Source organism: Triturus cristatus, chromosome 6 (assembly GCF_964204655.1).
Source record: "Triturus cristatus chromosome 6, aTriCri1.1, whole genome shotgun sequence".
Taxonomy (NCBI): Eukaryota; Metazoa; Chordata; class Amphibia; order Caudata; family Salamandridae; genus Triturus; species Triturus cristatus.
The window spans coordinates 1,917,443,479-1,917,459,144 of NC_140589.1; the positions used below are offsets into that span (position 1 = coordinate 1,917,443,479).

Consider the following 15,666-nt stretch of genomic DNA (forward strand, 5'->3'; position numbering starts at 1 on the left):
GGATGGGCTTTGAGTTGTGCTTGGAAGTTCTGGGGTGGGGAGCTATGCTCATGTGGTTTGGACTGTGACTGGGAGGGCTACGACTCGGAGTAATGAATATTACTGGTAAGTAACCGGACATTCACTGCAACAGAGCCAGTCACTGAGACCATTCTCAGGTCAAGATACGGGCCCCGGGGCTACTGTCCACTGGGCTATATGGGCATCGGCATTTGATGCATGATGCGGGCACCTGTTCTGCAGTAACTTTTCTGGACTTATGATTTCACCTAGCTGTGCGCCTTCAACATGCAATTTTTATGAGTACATCCACCCAACTCCAGAGACATCCCCCTCCATGGAAACCTTTCCATTGCACTCTCGACATAGGCTGCCACTTGTCGCAATCAGCGTCACATCTGAAAGGACAAAGAGATTTCTTTGAAGAACCCATCTATTTTTACCACAGTGCAAAAATAAACAGCACAGGTCCTTTTCATAAGAGACAGCACGTCTTTTGACATGCTTCAAGAGGTATTATTAAGTGTACTGGAACATTTGTTCACGCTGGACCAATTGCTCAATTGCACACATTACTAAAAGCGTTGAAGTACTTCGGTTAGGCGAGTGGTTATGCAGAGCATCACCTCACCATGTAACCTGCACTGTTCGGAACCCGGACCCCACAGTGACCAGGAGCAGAGCCAGCACTGGTGTAGCAGGTGCGGTGGCACCTGAGTGCAGGGGTGTGAAGATCCAATTACACCCTAATCATGACTCATTCATGACTCATTTACCATCTAAACCGGGGTTTCATAGCTTGTAGGCGGGCCCGTAACTGGAAGACTCCACTCAACAATTTCTAGTTATCAAAGGCTTTCAAGGCAGCAAATAGGTAGAGAGAGATGGGTTTTCAAAATGGTCCTTTTTGGAATGAAAGGGATTAACAAATACACCAACATTCTTTAAAAAATGCGACTCCTGCTTAAGAAAGTAGAAACTCTCAAACTTGTATCACTTTTCTTGAGCAAAAATGTCAGACCTTTCATATCTGAGCATATTGGCCTGCATCTGCTTCCAAGGAAAATGCTTTCAGGGTTAACTTGTCAAAAAACTAGATGAATGAGGAAAGCAATCAAGTTTGCCCTCCTTTTTGCACCTTTCCCCTAATACTGGGGTGTATCAGCCAGCTATACAAATGAAAAATTGTTGCCCTTGAAGTGATGTGCTCGTCACTTCCTGTATGAGCAGTAAATTCCTTGCAATCTGCCACAGCCTGTGCAGAATAGCCCCTTCTCGTCAAGCAACTTCTGCTTTGGTCACAATAGTGTTAGACTTGGCATCATTGGCATGAGTCTCCCTTCCATTTTTACGGATTGCCTCCTCTGTTTTTGATATGTTTTGCTGGTTATATGCTTTGGGCACTGTGCCACTGCTATTCAGTGCCACAGTGCAAGTGCTCCCTATGTTCAATTGATGTATTGATTAGTGACTCCATGATTGGGTTATTTGATTTACTTGTCAGACCATCGTACAGTGCACCATGTGTGCCCAGGGCTTGTAAATCAAATGCTGCTGGTGGGCTTGCAGCACTGGTTGTGCCACCCACAGAAGCAGCTTGTAAAATGTGTCTCAGGCCTGCCATTGCAAGGCCTGTGTGCAGTCTGTGACTGCCATGTCGATTTGGCAAGTGCACCCAGTCCCCAAACCTTCCCTTTTCTTCATATCAGACACCCGTATGGTAGGCCCAAGGGCAGGGTGCATTGCAAGTATAAGGTAGGACATGCCCTGGTGTGTGTGGCATGTCCCAATAGTGAATTACAGCCATTTTCGTTTTTCACTATTGCAAGGCTGTCTGTTCTCCATAGGCCAGAATGGGCAGTTAGATTATTACATTTTATAATCCTAACTGACTCGGGGAACATGGTAGAAATTCAAATTTAATATGCCTGAACTCAGAATGATAAAATACATATTTTAGTAAAGTTGGTTTTAACATTCTGTGTTTGAAAATACCACTTTTAGAAAGTAGGTATTTTCTTGCCTAACTGTCCAGGCCTGCCTCTGCTAGGTTGTGTATTCCTTGTCTGGAGTTTTGAGTGACAGGGCTGGGGGATTCCAGGAGACAGGCTGGGGCAGCCCAGTGGTGAACAGAGAGATCTGCATCTAGATGGGAGGGAGGAGTTGCACCTGGGACCTGAATAGGGCTGGGCCTTCCCTCCACAATGCTGGCTCTACCTCCTGTGGTGTGGCTGATGTCTCTGCCCTGCACTGTGCAAGAAGAGACGGAATCATGTCATCAAAGTGCTCCAGGGCTGTGCTTTCCCTCCACAATGCTGGTTCCATCTCCTGTGGGGCGTCTGATGTTTCTGCCCTGCACTGTGAAAGGAAAGAAGGAGTCCTATAAACAAAGTGCTCAAGAACTGGTTTGGACTAGGCAGAGGCCTCTCTGCCTTCAGAGAACAAAGGATTTTGGGGTATAAATATTGGGACCCAGACCCAAGAACTTTAGATCACTTCTTTATTGCCAAGGAAAGGAGAAGGAACTTTTTAAGAACTTTCATCATCTTGCAGAATATTGCTCCAAGGGCTTGAACTTGTGCTTGCCTCCTGCTGAAGTCTCAGGGACAACAAACTTCACTTCCAGCTCCCCTCAGAGTTTCCTTGCTGGGAATTCTGTCTACAAAAGCCTGCATGTAGCTGGGAGCTGGAAGCGCGACGCCGCCGCAGCTAAAGTCGTCGCATCGCCGGAGAAGCTCGCCGCTGTCGCATCTCCCAGGAAGCGTGTCTTCGTTAAAGCTGCCTGCTGTCGCATCACCGGAGAAACGTCACGCCATCGAGAGAGTTGCCATCGCATCACCGGAGAAGCGTGTCGCAGGGCCTGTCATGGCTCCAAAGTACAGAGTCGTCACAAGGCTGCCAGGGCGTGAACGCATCGTCGTCGCATCGTCGCATCAAGGGCGCCATTTTCTCGCATCGCACCAGGATTGTCGCATCACGGTGCCATCTTGCGCATCGCAACCGGGCCGCAGGCCAAGAATCTACGCATCACCTCCGCACCAGTAAGGATCACGACGCATCCCCTACTCTGCGCAAGCATTGAGGCACGACGCATCATCTCCCCCGAATCACGGAACCAACGCATCTCCCGCTCTGCGAGCCTTTTTGTTTATTTTGCGTTACGCATCCAGGTACTTTGTTGAGAACTTTGTCGCATTTATCATCAACTTGAACTAAGCAACTTTTATCATCTTTAAGTCAACTTTAAGTACAGTATTGTGGATTTTTGTCGTTTGTGGTCTTGTGTTAAGTCTATATAAATACTTATTTTTATAAAACCTGTGTGGTGTCCATCTGTAGTGGTTTCACTGTATTACTGTGTATAATCACAAATGATTAACACACTGCCTCTGAGATAAGTAAGTCTGTCTGCTTGTGCCAAGCTACCAAGGGGGTGAGCAGGGGTTATCTAGAAGTGTAATCCCCTTGTCCTGACTTAGAAGCAAGGGTCCATATTTGGTCAAAGTTGTACACCATTGCCAACTAGAGACCCCCAGTTCTAACAAACAGTCTCTACAAAAAAATTAGACATGGTCCTTTAAAAAGTATACCCACACATTTTTCTACCATGAGCAACGTTTCTGGCTCAAGACTACTACTGTGCGACTTCAAAACAAGACAAGCATTTGCAATGCAATCGGTCTCACAATTGCAAGATTTTGTGCTATTGGCATTGTAAATGACAATGCCTTTTATGTGCTTTAAAAACCTGCAATAATAAAAGGCATTGTCATTTACAATACCAATAGGTCAAAGTTTCTAAAATGCAAGACCTATTGCATTGTAAATGCTTGTTTGTCTTGCTGGAGGTCACTCCCACTGCACAAAGTGGTGTGGAGATCTAGTGCCACGGATGACAACCCATATCGCTGATGTTTATTGGATAATAGTCTCCGGCCGGCAGAGCTGTGCTAGAGTGTGGCCATTTAGCCATGAGCTCTCTAGCGCCCCCAACACTAATGTAATTATTAGGAACAAACAAAAACACTGCACTTAAGGGAGCTACCTCCTTGGAAAAGAGTAAAATGCAGTCACTCAAAGTGAAGTTAGCCAGTGGGTGAAGTAGACAGACCCACAGCCCCATGCTATATTCTATAGTGGGCAGAAGCAAAATGTGAATGGCACAACAGACCAATGGATGGAGAGCTGAAAGCCCCTTTAAGTGAGTATATTAAACATGTAATGTTTGTAAATAAAAGGTATTGGCTTACACCACACTAAAAAAAAATGGTGCATGTGTCATTTTGTAGGTGTGCACATTTGTGGAGAAAATGTTGCATACCTACAGAATGATGCAACAGTAGCCACACCATTGTACCTTTTTTGTTTTTATTTCTTTTTTTCTGATGTTATCCAGCATTGGGAACGCCTATACGTCCAAAAGGTGAAACTTATTGACTATGCCAATGTGGGTTTAAAATGGTTGTTAATCTTCTCTCCCTTGTGTAGTTCTGGTCAGAGCCTCGGATTGCTGGACTTACACAATGTGGAAGATGCTTCTCTGGGTCCGATCCCAGGCTCCCTGATAGTTTAAAGGACTCCCTTGCAGCAGTTGCTTCTGTTTGCCGCAATTATTGTGATGATCGGTGTTGCTTGGTCCATTCACTGGAAAAGGCTCCCTCTTGTATTATTTGTTAGGCCATGTGATAATAGGAAGCATTTCCTGGATAAGAAGAGAGGCATCTTCTTGCTATGGATTTTACATTGTAGTGTGTCCTGGGGAGAGGGTCTCACTCACTGAACAAGAAACCTTCTCTGGTGTCTTGGTTCCTCCTTGATTCCACACTCCTCGATAGAAGGGGGATCATGGAAGGATCATATGCCCATACTCTGCCTGCTGCATCTTTACAGTGAAAGTGTAATCTAGAATTTCTTCAGTGCACTTGTCTATGTATGGACAATTAAATTTCTCAATAAATGTCAATAGATTTTTGTGATGAACTCTGCATTTCAACTTATTCAGTGGTTTTTTTCTTATTCTAACAGGTGAAATGTGTGCAGAAATAAAAAAAAAAGGTAAACATCACTTGTGTAGGAAGTGATGCAAAAACAGGATTCCTTGAAGAATAATGCCTTGCTAAAGTCTTTTTCTACAAGAGAAAAACCCAAACAGCCCAATGAGGTCTGTACTTGGCTCTTAGGCATCAGCTGATATTTGTAGAAGACATAACATGCTGACATACCGAAGCAAGCCTTATGAGGTGCTCATTACGAAGGAAGAGATAACCTGGTATCAGAAACAACACACAGGAAAGAAACCATATGAATATCTAGAATGTGACAACACATTTATTTGGCAGAGAAAGAGCAAGTGGCACATCAGAAACTTCATACTGGAGAACAACTATATCAATGGACTGTCTGTGGAAAAGTGTTCTTTGCAATGAAAGACTTAATCCAGCATCACAGTGTCCACATAGAGAAGAACCCATATCAATGTATAGAATGTAATAAAGTGTTTGGAAGGAAGCAGTATCTAAAGCAGCATCAACAAATCCACACTGGTGAGAAACCGTATGAATGTACAGAATGTGATAAAGCATTTATAACAAATAGATCATTAAAAAGACATCAGAAAATCCACACTGGGGAGAAACCATATCAATGTACAGAGTGTCACAAAGCATTTATAACAAATGAAGAGCTGAAGCATCATCAGAAAATCCACACTGGGGAGAAACCATATGAATGTACAGAATGTGAGAAAGCATTTATAACAAATGAAAAGCTAAAACATCATCAGAAAGTCCACACTGGCGAAAAACCGTACGAATGTACAGAATGCAACAAAGCATTTATAACAAATGAAAAGCTAAAACAACATCAGAGAGTCCACACTGGGGAGAAACCGTACGAATGTACAGAATGCGACAAAGCATTTACAACAAATGAAAAGCTAAAAAAACATCATAAAGTCCACACTGGGTTGAAACCATATGAATGCCTTGAATGTGGCAAGAGATTTCGTGCAAAGAGCACATTAATATACCACCTGAAAGTTCACACAGGAGAGAAACCATGTCAATGTGCTGAATGTGGCAAAGCATTTATAACAAATGGAGAGCTGAAGGAACATCAGAAAATCCACACTGGAGATAAACCATTTCAATGCACAGAATGTAGTAGTGTTTTCAGAAAGAAGAATTATCTAAAGAGACATCAACAAATCCATGTTGGTGAGAAACCCTATGAATGCCTTGAATGTGGCAAGAGATTTATTGCAAAGTACACATTAATATACCACCTGAAAGTTCACTCAGGAGAGAAACCATGTCAATGTGCTGAATGTGGTAAAGCATTTATAACAAATGGAGATCTGAAGAAACATCAGAAAACCCACACTGGAGAGAAATCATTTCAATGCACAGAATGTAGTAGTGTTTTCAAAAAGAAAAATAATCTAAAGCGACATCAACAAATCCATGGTGGTGAGAAACCCTACGAATGAACAGAATGCGGCAAAGCATTTATAACACATGGAGAGCAAAAACGACATCAGAAAGTCCACACTGGGGAGAAACCAAATCACCGTATAGAATGTCACAAAGCATTCATAACAAAGGGACAGTTAAAGCAACATCTGAAAATCCACACTGGTGAGAAACGCTATGGATGTACAAAATGTGACAAGAGATTTATTAGAAACCACCATTTAATACGACATCAGAAAGTTCACACAGGAGAAAAATCATTTCAGTGTACTGAATGTGACAAATCATTTATTAGAAAGTCATATCTAATGCAACATCAGATAATCTACACTAGGGAGAAACCATATCAATGCTTAGAATGTGCCAAAGCATTTAAAACAAATGGAAACCCTATGAATGTATAGAATGTGACAAGAAACTTTTGTTTTAGAAAGGCACAACTAATGCAACATCGAAAGGTTCACACTGGAGAGAAACTGTATAAATGTACTAAATGCAACAAGGCATTACCAATGGAAAGCTAATGCAACATCAGAAAGTCCACACTGAGGAGAAACCATACCAATGTACTGAATATGACAAAGTATTCAAAACAAATGAATGATGAAGTGACATCAGAAGATCCACATGGAGAGATATCCTATGCATGTACAGAATGTAATAAAGTCTTCTGCAGGATGAACAAGCTAATGCAGCATCAGCAAATCCACATTAGGGAGAAACCACATCAATGTACAGAATGTGACAAGGGATTTATTACAAAACGAAATTTAATATTACATCAGAATTTTCACACAGAAGAGAAAACTATATAAATGTATTGAACGTTACAATGCATTCATTAGAAATGGAGGGGTAACAGAACATCAAAAGTCCACACTGAAGACTGCTCTGAATGTCACAAGGCATTTACAAGCAAGGGATAGTTAAAACGACATCAAAAAGTATCCACTATGAACATCTATATGAATGCTGAGAATGTGACAATGGGTTCTTAATGAAGTAACCGTATGAATGTACAGAAATAACAAAGTATTGAGTGAAAGGGCACAGCCAATGCCCCATCAGGAAGTCCCCACAAGGGAAAAACTATATCAGTGCACTTACTGTGACAAAATGTATTTTTTTTCCACCCAGCCATTAGAACAGTATTAATTACTTTTTAACACCTGCACTGTTTAGATTGAGTGTGCGAACTTGCAACCAAACTATTAAAATATATTTTATCTGCAGTGATGTCCGCACGCAGACCAGTCTCTCTTAACCTTACCAAGCGCACGCCAACAGCTCAGACTGGGAGCGGTGAAGTCCCAATAATGACTTTGTTGCTTCCTGATTGGACCAACTCAGCCAACTATAACTGCTAAATTTCTCTGGATTTGTACGAGTGAAATGTCAGCCTAACTATATGTTTTTTCACAGAATTTATAAGATTTTTTTTATTCTATTTCCTAATTATAACGCCCCTGTAACCTCTGTTTTTTCACTGAATTTCTAAGGTTTTTCAAATTCTTTTTCCCAACTATAACGTGCATGTAACCTATGATTTTTTTTATTGAACGTTTAAGGTTTTTGGATTGTATTTTCTATCTAAAATGGATCTATAAGAGGTATTTGGCTTGTATTTTCTTCAGTGGATTAATAAATGTTCTTTTTTTTCTTTACATTTCTTATATTCGCCACAGCATCACGATACCCGCGGTGATATTGTGAAAGGCGCATGTTTTTGAGGAAGCCTGCAATATATATAGACAGACTTTACTTAATAGCAAACATGAGTTGTTTATTAATGTAGAGTTTATATTTGAGTTTGTGTGATGGTTATGTGAAAAAAACGTCTTCAATGTGGTGTTTTTTATATTTGAGGTGACTCTATAGACCTCGGCGTCATCGGTAGTCGTGAAGTGTGCATGTTTTTTCAGAACTCAGGGACACTTACTTAGACATATTTTAATTAATATTTGACACACATTGTTTATTAAAAATACTCTTTAACCCTAACTTTTGGAAGAATTTTCTCAATTAAAAGCATTTCATTTGGGGATTTGTGTGATTGCGGCGATGTTGGAAATCCCAATGACGTCGGTAACCGTCATAAATGCATGTTTATGCTAAAGTGTTTAGCACATTTTTATACATATTACATTGAATGATACTCATTTGGGGTTCAATATCAGTTGATTAACATTTATGTTTGACTACTAATTTTCAACAAAATATTCTCTTCAATTTCTGGTCTTCGTGATGATGCCGATCGTTGCGAAGATCATTTGACCAGGGAAACAAAGAAGTATGATTGGATGATACACTTTTCAACTAAAACATTGGGAAGAACATACACATACACCTTTTTGGTTCATTCTCTGAGAGTACTTCAGTGAGAGAAGGTGTCTGGAATTTTCTGATAAAAGTTTAACATCTTTATTAAAGAAATGGCAACTCAAACAACAGAACAACAACAGGGGGAAAACAGGCAACAATAGGAAAACCAGGAAGTCCAGGGAACTGCATTCTGAAGACTCTGAAGATGAGGGGCCTCCATAGAAAAAAAGCAGTATCGCATGGGAGTTTGTCACAATTTCTTCTGGAGTATCCAAAACTGCAGCAAAAAATATGCAATGTGCAATTTGTGAGAAGTTGTCAAGAAGTACAAATAAAAAAATACTCTTGTAGAACAACTTTAATGAGCTACTATCTTCCACAGCAACCGATTAAAAGCTGCGAAGAGAAAACAAGAGGCTGAACTTGAGTGTGATAGCAGCGAGGGTAGAGTGCGTCTTTTAAGCCTTTTAATCTTGAAAACTGCTGTGTATATTCTGGTGTTTTAACCAAATCTTGAAATAAATTTTAGTGTACAATAACTTTTAACTTTGGTTACCTGCACTTACCGGTCCCCGTTCCGACGCAACTCTGTAGTCATTTGCTCAGAGGGACGAGGCTCCACCCAGTCGGCAGGTCAGCACAGGACCATTTCCGGAAGGAATACATTTTATAACCAATGATTACACTGACTCACAGCTGGCGCGCCGCTGGCATGCCTTCTGCATCCGGATAGCAGCCAAAGCCAGCCATGCTGCATGTGGGAACATAAGTAAGTCTCCCTATCTGACTTGCGACAAATTATTGAACCTTAGGAGGGAGAAACACCTTAACTGTTGTACAACAGATATAGGACACACCTCTACCGTATGCCTGTACTCAATGCAAGTGGGCCATCGGGTTCCCCGTGGGTACTGGAAATACCACTCGAGCTTTGTATATACAGGTAGAGGAAATGCGCTTAGAAGATAGGCTTAGAGCATGCCTTATAAACTGCAGGTCTCTGATCAAACATTCGGGGGATATTTGGCTGTCCCTTGCTGATAATGACTGGGACTTGATGTTTCTTACCTGGTTAAAAGATGACTCTAATCCCGCTTTAGCGCTAGCCATTTCATCTGGCTTTAAGATTTGTTGCGTAAATAGGCCTGAAGTTAAAAGGGGTGGCGGCGTTGCACTTATCGTGAGAGACTCCTGTGAGATTGCAACGTCAGAGTTGCTCAATCTTGGAGATATTAAGGGACAACATTTATGTGTTAAGACCAGTCCGACGGCATCCCTCGTTGGTCTTCTCATTTACAGACCTCCTTACTCCTCCCCTTGTTTCACGTCTGACCTTTGCAATTTCATAGCGCAAAAATCCTTACAATATAAAAATGATCTGGCACTAGGGGATTTTAACCTCCACATTTCTGATACAAAGTGTACTCAGTCTTCACAATTGCTGCTGTCACTTGAGGGTGCCAATCTTACGCAGCATGTAAAATCTCCAACGCATAGTGCCGGAAATATACTCGATTTGGTGTTCTCCAACATCTCTTCCTTGGTTGTTGAATCTCCGCAAGAGCAGACTTGGTCTGATCATTTTCTGATCCCATTCTCTTGCAGTAGACCAATACCCCAGGGTAAAGGGAAACCTCTACAAGCGCTCAGGAGGAACTGTAAAAGAGTGACGCCAGCATCCTTAGGACCGGTTTTGCTGGACAGCCAGCCTCACTGGTCCAATGACCCAGATAAGGATGCTGTGTCCCTAGATGCATGGATGTTGGGCACTCTGGATAAGCTTGCGTCAGCAAGATTAGTCAGCTCCCCTCGAAGGACCCCTTCAGCGTTGTGGTTCACAGAGGAGCTGAGGGTGGCAAAGAGCAACTGTAAGCATCTGGAACGGGTCTGGAGAAAAGCGTACTGACCCCTGGCAAAAAAAAACGTACAGGGAGGCTATAAAAAACCTGCATAAAGTTATGAAAACTGCCAGAAGGGACCATTTTGTGAAGCGCATTAACTCGTTTGATAACTCCAGCAGAGACATTTTTAACATTGTCCGCTCCTTCACTAAACCCTCAGCGCTTGAGGGTAGGATACCTTCATCCCCTGCACTCCGTGAAAAACTCTCTATCTTTTTTGAGGAGATAATTCACAAGGTCTATGAGGTTTTTTCGCCTGTACAGGATACCATTGAGTCTGATGGGGGATAGAACCAGTCGGGGGTTGCCTCCCTGTCCGCATTTCTTCCGATCTCACTCGTGGCTTCCCTGGATGGTATTCTGAAGTGCAAGGCAGGATCCCCATTAGATCCCTGCCCCCCCAAAATTATGGGTAGCACTTGCCCATTTTCTCAATCCAACCCTTAACCTCCTATGGAACAGCTCATTAAGTACCGGCATCTTTCCAGAATCTTGGAAACATGCAATGCTCCAACCTCTCCTAAAAAAAAACTAATGCTGATGTGATGGAGTTAAAAAATGATCGCCCTATTTTTCTCCTCCCAGCGCCGGCAAATATGTTGGAAAAATTGGTACAACATCAACTTAGCAACTTCATGGCTGTTAACGACGTACTACATGAAACACAGTCCGGTTTCCGGGCAGGTTTCTGTACTGAGACGGCGCTATTGGAGGTGGCCGAATCAATTAGAATGGAAGTGGATGGCGGAGCCTCAGCTATGCTGGTGCTGTTAGACCTGTCCACCGCCTTTAATACGGTGGACCACCCAACATTGCTGGCCAGATTGAGGAAGGTGGAAGTGAAAGGGACGGCACTTGCTTGGATCAAGTCCTACCTTAGCGACCGCACACAAAGAGTGATATTACACCCCCACAGATATTACAGAAGCAAAACCCCTCTGGTGTGGGGTGCCGCAGGGCTCAGTGTTGAGTCCGCTATTTTTAATATCTACCTAGCTCCTTTGTGTGTGCTCTTTTCTAAATGGGGAATCAAAACCGTTTCCTATGCAGATGACACACAGCTGGTGTTCTCCTTTAAGGACCTGTCGGCAAACACGTTTGAGAGGTTCATGGGCTGCCTGTGTGATGTCTCTAGGTGGATGAACAACAACAAACTAAAATTGAACACAGATAAACAGAGGTGCTGTTCTTTGGTAAGAATTCCCACGGACATCGGGTCTGTGGTGGCCGGAAGAAATGGGTTTTCCACCCTGTCCTTCCTCTACGGTAAAAAACCTGGGTGTAAAATGGGACGCAGGGATGACATTTGCTTCCCAAATACGTTCCATTACATCCACTTGCTTTGGAATTCTGAAGGGATTGAGGAAATTTCTCTTTCTTCTGCCGGAGAGCTGACGAAAATTAGTCGTTCATGCTACGGTGACTTCAAGGCTTGATTATGCCAACAGCCTGTTCCTTGGTCTTCCGGCATATCTGATAAAAAGTCTGTAGATGGTGCAAAATGCAGCAGTGAGACTGATTAGAAGAGTGCCTATCAGACAACACATCTCTCCTCATGTCAAACAGCTCCATTGGTTGCCAGTTGCACAGCGTATAGAATTCAAGGCCTTGACAATTGCTTTCAAGGCCCAGAACGGGAGCATTCCCAATTACATTAAAAAACGGATCCACCCTTATCAACAAAGGTGGCTGTTACGTTCTAATTCACAGAATCTGCTGTGTGTTCCCCAATTCGTAAAGGCTCGAATTGGAGGAAGGGCTTTCTCAGTTACAGCAACCAGACTATGGAACTCACTTCCGGTAAGACTTTGGCGTATACCGGATCAACGAGAATTCAGGAAAGCCCTAAAAACATGGCTTTTTAGCCAGGACCAGTGAATTTCTCCAGCTTAGGAGACCTAGTATCTTTGTTGCAGGATCACGCTAGCGCCGGGACACCTCTGTTTGAGGTAGCTGTCGCGCTTTACAAAAATGATGATGATGAACTTCCATCTACATCTTTAGCAAGTGCATCAACACCTGGACCACTTATTGTATGGACTGTGAAGTTGTGGTTATTGCTGGTGAGCAGAGCATAGCATCTTTCCCCAACAGCTGCAAGACTCACAAATGTTGATTTTTTTTGTTTGGGTCCTTGCAGTATTCTCATCTTTTTGAGAGCTTCTTCAAATTTTTCCACTTCCAGTTGCAGTCAATTTTTGTTTCATAAAAAAAAAAATGAATATGTGGAAAAATCACAAAAAATCTCAAAACCTCCCAAAAACAAATACAAATGTTGTATTACAGTTATAAAAAAACCGGAATGAATGATTGTGTGCGTAAGCATGTGCATAATGTTTGCAATAGTGAATGACTGGATGAGTGGTGTATTGAAGAATGAATTAATGCAAGAGCGGTACATGGATAATGGAATGAGTGCATGGGTAGTGCCTGAGTGAATAGATGAGTTCATTGGCAGTGTCTGAGTGAATGGGTGACTACATGAGTAGTACCTGAGTGAATGGTTGAAAACATGGATAGTGCCTGAGTGAATGGATGAGTGCATACATAGTGCCTGAGAGATTGGATATGTGCATGATTGGATAAGTGCATGGTTAGTACCTGGGTGAATGGATGAGTGCATGGGTAGTGCATGAGTGAATGGATGACTGAAAAGTTAGTACCTGGGTCATTGGATGAGTGTATGGGTAGTGCCTGAGTGAATGGATGAGTGCATGCATAGTGCCTGAGTGAATGGGTGAGTGCAACAATAGTGCCTTGGTGATTGGGTGTGTACATGGGTAGTGCCTGAGTGAATGGATGAGTGCATGGGTATTGCCTGAGTGAATACAGGGGTAGTTCCTGGGTGATTGGAAGAGTGCATGGGTAGTGCCTGAGTGAATAGATGAGTGCATTAGTAGTGTCTGAGTGACTGGATGACTGGGTAGTGCCTGGGTGAAGCAATGAGTGCACGGGTAGTGCCTAAGTGAATGCAAGGGTAGTGCCTGGGTGATTGAAAAAGTGTTTGGGTAGTGTGTGGGTGACTGGATGAGTGCAAGAGTAGTGCCTGGGTGATTGGACGAGGGCATGAGTACCGCCTCATTAAATGGATGAGTGCAAGGTTACTGCCTGGGTGATTGGATGAGTGCATGGATAGTGCCTAGGGTGATTTGGTGAGTGCATGGGTACTGCCTGGGTGACTGGATGAGTGCAAGAGTAGTGCCTGGATGATTGGACGAGGGCATGAGTACCACCTCATTGAATGGATGAGTGCAAGGTTACTGCCTGGGTGATTGGATGAAGGCATTGGATAGTGCCTAGGGTGATTTGGTGAGTGCATGGGTACTGCCTGGGTGACTGGAAGAGTGCAAGAGAAGAACCGGGGGGATTGGATGAGTGCATGAGTACCGCCTCATTGAATGGATGAGTGCAAGGATACCGCCTGGGTGATTGGATGGGTGCATGGATAGTGCCTGGATGATTGGGTGAGTGCATGGGTACTGGCTGGGTGTCTCGATGAGTGCAAGAGAAGCTCCTGGGTGATTGGATGAGTGCATGGGTACCAACTCATTGAATGGATGAGTGCTAATATATGTCAAGTACCTGTCCCAAAAAGGCTAGACTTCCGCAGGAGCCGATGACTGTTCCACAATTCCCAGCCCAGTTGCCCAAGCTCAGCACACAATATATTAATATATGCGAACCTAGGCAACCAAGGGGGGGGAAAGGGGAGTTGGAAGAAAAGAGAAAAACGCCACGTCTTGCTTCTTCAGACAGGACTGCTTCTACTAGCTGGATGCTTCTCGCTCAGCTGACAGGATTGCTTCTTCTAAGAAGATTCCTTCCTGCAGAACAAATCTACATGTAATTTTCATACAGTCTTTTCTAAATTCTTATCAACTAAAACCACTGTAATTACCTGTCTCAACTAAGTGGCTATCTCTTCTCTTGTTTGGTTGCCTTTTTTCTATCTCAGGTGTTAAATGACTCTGTTGAGGTAAAACACTAATTAATCTATACTCTATTAATATTTCTAAATCTCATTACAATTCTCTGGACTTACGATGTGTTTACCTTGCAACCTTAAATGAATACTTTGTATATATTTTGTCTCTCTTTCTATTTACAGAAGAAGTTCCTGTACAGTCTTGTCTTCAGATGAATTCCAGCAGATGAGGAGGTCTTCGTTGGTTGGTAAGTACTTTTATATATATATATATATATATGAGAACACATACAAATGTTCATTGGTCTTGACTTCAATCTTATTCTCTCACAGTCTTTATGAAAGCGTTTTCCCAATATTGAAAATGGACTACTCTGGAAAAGGAAATGCTTCCTTACTTCAAGTTGACTGTAGCGCTATGTGGAAGCTGACTGGACACGAACCTTGCGCTTCCCTTCATGAGACTACTCCAGCCATGTTCACAATTCAAGGCTGAGACTAAGCCTTCTTCTAGAATATCACGAGTTCCCAAAATTAGTAAGATATGACAGTCTTACCTTCCGCTGCAGCGGAAGCCGAAGTTTCAGGATTAATATACTCTTACTCACGAAACCGGACCCTTTAAACCCTGGTAATTCGCCGTCAAAGGAACTGCGACCGAACTCCTCAGGTAAACAGTTGAAGTGCGCAGTTTGCCGCACGGGCAATTGCGAGCACAGCTGCATGAGAAGAAAAGGATCAACCACTAGACTGCTAACCTCGAATGGCATCAAGGCATCATCTGCGGCCATCTTGGAATACCGCGAGGTAATAACCTAGACTAATCTAGGAAATAAGAAGGTCCTTCAGGAATAAGTCCTTTCCTGATCTAAATTGGAGAACTCTTAGGAATATTTCATCAACTAGGGAATGAGCTTGCGTATTTAGCGGACTGGATTACGCAGTCCTGACAGTACCCCTCACCAAAACCCCTCCTTCATCTCCCTTGGGTTTCTTAGGGTACCTAAGATAAAATTCTCTGATCAATCGTTGAGCATGCAAATTGTCC

General features: G+C 42.8%; 1 protein-coding gene across 1 annotated transcript in view; it reads left to right on the plus strand.

Moving 5' to 3' along the window:
- The window catches only part of LOC146822457 (uncharacterized), a 122,416-nt gene extending 113,953 nt beyond the window's left edge, over nt 1–8,463 (plus strand). Inside the window, exon 2 of the mRNA XM_085613565.1 lies at nt 5,026–8,463. Within this exon, the coding sequence (XP_085469691.1) occupies nt 5,423–6,487 (1,065 nt within the window). The 5' untranslated portion in view covers nt 5,026–5,422 and the 3' untranslated portion in view covers nt 6,488–8,463. The remainder of the gene's footprint in view (nt 1–5,025) is intronic.
- The last annotated feature ends 7,203 nt before the right edge of the window (nt 8,464–15,666 follow it).